This window comes from Tarenaya hassleriana, unplaced genomic scaffold (assembly GCF_000463585.1).
Source record: "Tarenaya hassleriana unplaced genomic scaffold, ASM46358v1 Cleome12, whole genome shotgun sequence".
Classification (NCBI taxonomy): Eukaryota; Viridiplantae; Streptophyta; class Magnoliopsida; order Brassicales; family Cleomaceae; genus Tarenaya; species Tarenaya hassleriana.
In genome coordinates this window covers 3326076-3331488 of record NW_010962392.1, presented here as the reverse complement: position 1 = coordinate 3331488, position 5413 = coordinate 3326076, and the positions used below count along the sequence as shown (strand labels likewise).

General features: G+C 39.3%; 1 protein-coding gene across 1 annotated transcript in view; it reads left to right on the top strand.

Moving 5' to 3' along the window:
- The window catches only part of LOC104806863 (stromal processing peptidase, chloroplastic-like), a 9227-nt gene extending 5295 nt beyond the window's left edge, over nucleotides 1–3932 (top strand). The window contains exons 14-25 of the mRNA XM_010531951.2: nucleotides 6–28; nucleotides 353–502; nucleotides 607–744; nucleotides 908–1135; nucleotides 1235–1387; nucleotides 1521–1647; nucleotides 1885–2011; nucleotides 2388–2508; nucleotides 2592–2672; nucleotides 2782–2883; nucleotides 2974–3124; nucleotides 3559–3932. Coding sequence (XP_010530253.1) covers nucleotides 6–28; nucleotides 353–502; nucleotides 607–744; nucleotides 908–1135; nucleotides 1235–1387; nucleotides 1521–1647; nucleotides 1885–2011; nucleotides 2388–2508; nucleotides 2592–2672; nucleotides 2782–2883; nucleotides 2974–3124; nucleotides 3559–3650 — 1493 coding nt within the window. The 3' untranslated portion in view covers nucleotides 3651–3932. The remainder of the gene's footprint in view (nucleotides 1–5; nucleotides 29–352; nucleotides 503–606; nucleotides 745–907; nucleotides 1136–1234; nucleotides 1388–1520; nucleotides 1648–1884; nucleotides 2012–2387; nucleotides 2509–2591; nucleotides 2673–2781; nucleotides 2884–2973; nucleotides 3125–3558) is intronic.
- The last annotated feature ends 1481 nt before the right edge of the window (nucleotides 3933–5413 follow it).

Here is a 5413-nt window from a genome sequence, read left to right as displayed (position 1 = left end):
AACTGTCGACATTCCTGTAAATTACAAGGTACGGTTTTCATCTTTTTCATTTTTGGTTTACTCTTTATCATCTTAATGGTGCATTTTACTTTCTGTATTGTACCCATAGTCTTTTTTTTTTCTTTAATTGTCTTATCCTACTTGTTTTTGCTAGTAATTCTTAATTTTCTTGTAAAACTGTGGTCCTTTGTTTATGAAGAAATCACAAAACTTGAAAAATAGTTATGCTTTCAGAAGCAAAAGGAACTGTGGAAATTTCTGTGTTGATTTACGCTCTAAACTTTTCTTTCTACCACCTTTTATGTAGATAGCAAGGACCACTGCCCTAACATTTCACTTTTTTTCACTTTAGATTTCAAAGACCGAATCTCGAGCAGGTGTCATGCGGCTTATTGTTGGTGGTGGACGAGCTTCTGAAACTTTTGATTCTAAAGGAGCCGTCGTTGTTGGTGTTCGGACTCTGAGTGAAGGTGGTCGAGTTGGAAACTTTTCGAGGGAGCAGGCAAGTGAAGCTTTAGACTTTGACATAATAGTTGTATATGTTGTAAAAGAAGAGTGATAGTAAGTAAGCTGAATATTCCCCATACATTTTCATATTCTGTGTAGGTGGAACTTTTCTGTGTAAATCATTTAATAAACTGCTCGTTGGAGTCAACCGAGGAGTTCCTTGCCATGGAGTTTCGTTTTACTCTGAGAGACAATGGAATGTGTGCAGCTTTTCAGTTGCTTCACATGGTACTTGAGGTACGACATTAACAACTGCAGGATGACAAAATGCTGTCTAATGCCTTATTTTCTTCTCTTCTTGATTCTTTTGATAATGACATCTTCTTTTTCAACTCATTATGTAGGCCTTATTTTTTTTTTCTAAATTTCATGATAAATAATGGTGACTCCTGTCTTGCAGCATAGTGTCTGGTTAGATGATGCATTTGACCGAGCACGACAACTATACCTGTCATATTACCGTTCAATTCCTAAAAGCTTGGAGCGCGCAACTGCTCATAAACTCATGACCGCAATGTTGAATGGCGATGAACGATTTGTTGAGCCAACACCCAAGTCATTGCAGAGCTTGAGCCTGGAGTCTGTGAAAGATGCAGTCATGAAGCAGTTTGTTGGGGGCAATATGGAGGTGTGTGATTACTTTTTTTTTTTCCTGAGCTGGGTAATGTTACTTCTCTAATACTGGTTTGGCATGGTGTTTATAAGAAGTTATGTGCTTGTTCTTCAGGTTAGCATTGTGGGAGACTTCTCAGAGGAGGAAGTTGAATCTTGCATCCTCGATTACCTTGGTACAGTTAGACCTACCCATGATTCTCACAAACTACCAGAGTCAGAACCAATTGTTTTCCGGCCACCATCAGCTGGTTTGCAATTTCAGCAGGTTAAGAGCCAAGGAGAAATGCAATGATTTATTTTCTTCATTTTTGCCTGGTTTCCTATTCATTCGAATGTGAGAAGCTATCTAGCTGGCTATTTTATATTTCAAAGGCAAATTGTCATTTATATCTTGACAGGTTTTCTTGAAGGATACTGACGAGAGAGCATGTGCGTACATTGCTGGACCTGCACCAAATCGTTGGGGCTTTACCATTGATGGGGAAGATCTTTTTGAGTCTGTTGGGAAACTTCCTGTTGCTCATGGTAAGTTTCGACTTAATGGGATCGACATAAGAACCATGAATCTTACGATATTGTAGTTTTCATACTCGTAGGAAGTTTGCTTCTAATTCAGTTCTGAGCTTGTTTCAAAGCACTAAAGTGCAGCTTCAATAGTGCTTATAAACTTGAGCTGTAAGCAGTGTCCCAAAATATTGGGAAAAAAACTTGAGCAGTTGCTCTTGGACGAAGTGCATTCATGTATTCATGGTTGATTTACAGATGGACTTTTGCAACCTGGCGAACAGTCATCAGAGGGTAGCGGTGGAGAATTGCAAAGAAAACTCCGTGCACACCCTCTTTTCTTTGGTATTACAATGGGTCTTTTGGCAGAAATCATCAACTCAAGGTAAATCTTATTTTTGAGCTATGCTTCACTTCACTGTTTGTACTGTGGTATCTAGTTTTCTTTCCAGCAAATGAACTCCTATATCACCCAGTTTTGCATCAGAGAAGTTTTAATTCGTCTCAGTAGCTTAGCACCTATGGCATAAAAGTGAATCATTATGACAAAACGAATGCATTCAAACATCTAAAAAGTGAAAGTTCGGGCTGCCTGTATTTCTATACATCTGATTGATTTCAATTATAGTGGCTGCTGAATATCCACCTCAGACACAACATGTTCGCAGTCTCTTTGTGCCCATTCTTTTACATACGTATCACTCTTCTGGATGTGTGTGCTGACTCTTCATTAAAACATTTTTCCACCTCACTTCTTGCAGGCTTTTTACGACAGTAAGAGATTCCCTTGGACTGACATATGACGTATCATTTGAACTAAACCTGTTTGATAGGCTTAAGCTTGGGTGGTATGTGATATCTGTTACATCAACCCCTGGCAAGGTGCAGGCCTAATATCTTGCATGCATCATATGTGCTTCTCTTAACTGTTTGATATCCTCACAGACTTTCTTAACCCATTCCAGGTATATAAGGCTGTTGATGCCTGCAAGAGTGTTCTGAGAGGTTTTCATAGCAACCAAATCGCTCCGAGGGAATTGGATAGGGTCAGTAGTCTCTTCTGCCTCTCGACTTTTCATTACTTCTCTTCTGGGTGATTGTACTGTATGATCTTTTCCTTCATCATGGAGAGTGTTTCTGTTTTTGAGCGAACAGGCGAAGCGGACTCTTCTTATGAGACATGAAGCTGAACTCAAGTCTAATGCATACTGGCTTAACCTATTAGCTCACCTGCAAGCTTCCTCTGTTCCAAGAAAGGTGATGATTACTTTGCTTGCTTACTTTCGATGAAATTGTTCATTAATGAGTTTCTCACTTAAATCCTTCTTCTGATGGTTGTGGTTTTAGGACATATCATGCATTAAAGAGCTTACTTCATTATACGAAGCTGCTTCTATTGAGGATATATACCTGGCTTATAACCAACTAAAAGTGGACGAGGATTCTCTGTATTCTTGCATCGGGATTGCAGGCGCTCAGGCTGGTGAAGAAGGTGCTGGTAAGTCATTGCTCATTGGCCGAACTGGTTGAGTTATAGACGGAACGAATCCTTGAGATCAAAGTTATACTGATAGACCAAAGTACTCGTCTATCACACAAAACAATGAAAAGAAAGAGAGAGATTCCGTTCTTAACAAGAACGGTAAACCCTGATGTGGTCTTTAAGCTCCTAGGCTTTCTTTTTTATCAGAAATGGCTGATGCCTTTTTATTATGCTAAGCAAGACTTATGCAGGCTGCCCTAGCAGCCTACAAGCCGGCCGATCGTTAGGGTGGAAACTTTCGGGCCTCGTCCTGACCCTAATAAACCCAAACTCGAAATAAAAACCCAAAACATAAAAATAAATGACCTTAAGTCGATCATATACCAACAACAGAAGAGTCCTAAAACGGAAACAGGAAGCCTGTAAACACCAGCCTTTTGTTTTGCCAGGTTTGCCAGAAGCAGAAGAACCAGGAGAGGCTTTCCAAGGAGTTATTCCGGTGGGGCGGGGCTCATCCATGACGACACGGCCGACGACATAACAGGACCCTTTTCATGTCAAAATTTCACTGTATTATTACATCCCAAACCTCAGCAAAGGTATTCTCCTCATTCTTCCATGGACTTTTTGTTTTCACGAGAAATATTCATATAGGGGTTTGAGCTAAAAGGAAATCCAAAGAACTTCAACTTAATTGTCTTCCTGAAGAAAACTTCTAAGACATGCCCTCCCAATGTGGATAATATCCGTAAAACAGGGGAGGCTGCCAAACAGAGGAGTGTTGTTCACAGCATCTATCTATATATTTTATTTTTTATTAATATTTATACCTTTGATTATTATGTGGTGTGGTTTGAAGTTTCAAGCACAGGCTAATCTCGGGGCCGGATCTTAGTTGCTTCTTGCATTGCCCTTTATTTATCGTATTAAACATAAGTTGTTTTAGTTGGACTTGTGTGTTTAGTACAACTGCAGTTTCTGTCTCTCTTAACTGTCTTCTTCGTCTCTATTCCAACAACTCCTACTTCTTTCACATCTTTATATAATCTCTGTTCCATCCATTGATCATTCCACTCAAAACATATCTCGAGATGGGTACAGAAATCTTCGAAACCAAGAAACAAAGACTCGTCGTCTTCTTTCTCTGCGTCCTTCTTTCGTCTTCCATTACATCCGAGGCTGAGGTGATGATGCAAAGCAACACGAACCCACCATTGTTACCCACAGCAGGAGAAGAAGATTCTCCGAGCTTCAATGTGGGTCCTCAACAACAACAACAAGTACTCGGTTACCCAATTGGGAATCAGAACAAACCGGTCTACGGATTCGGCAACAGCAATTTCCCAGCTTCGCCCTCGAACCAGCCCTTAACCGGCTTTAACCACCAGCCGATTTCTTCCTCCACGACTTCTCAGCAGCCATTTGTGACAACCACAAGTCAGAACAACGTGGTTGGAAATAATAATAACAACAACATTCCTTTCCTTAGCGGCACATCAAAGACCAAGTCCTACATCACGATCGAACTGTTCTTGACATTGGTCGTTCTTGTTTACGTTGTGTAGCTTTGTCAGGATTGGACGTCGCAACTGTACTCAATTGTGTTCCTTGATTTTCCACGTGTGCTGGATGTTTTTCTTTATCATATGATTATTGATTATACACATCACTATTTAGATTACTGTCACGAGATTCTTCTTGCCGGACAAAAACATGCTCATTTTGGCCGTCACTATAAATTCCCAGTACAGGTCGCCGGATAATAAAAATCCCAATCGGGAGAACAATATATATATATATATATATATATATATATAATATTCAAATGTACAGACAAGGGTGATCATTACAAGTTTCAGTTAATCAGTTTTGATTTGATTATATTTGGACTCAATTATTTTGAAGACCTATATTCGGTTTCAATTATTTTAGTTATAACTATTCCACTTTTATATAAAATTCAGTCACTTGTGTAATTATTTCTTGAATTTCAATTTGAAGAGCCGAGTAACAGATTCCAAATCAATAATAGTGAAATAATTATACAGAATTTTACTGAAATTAACGATTAAAGTTTCAAGAATTAGGGTTTCTTAGTTCTATTTTTCGGTGGGCTTATTAAATTGTTGGAAAATCACACAAATAGAAATAGGGCCACATACGAAATTTCCGTCATGAAATAAAAGCCCAAAAAAATACGACAAAACATCATATTTCAAGAATTCCGTGTGGGGATTTGGAGAACTAGGGCTCCCCATCACATTGCAACCGCCGCCGCCGACAAACCAGAACACGTAAGCCCAC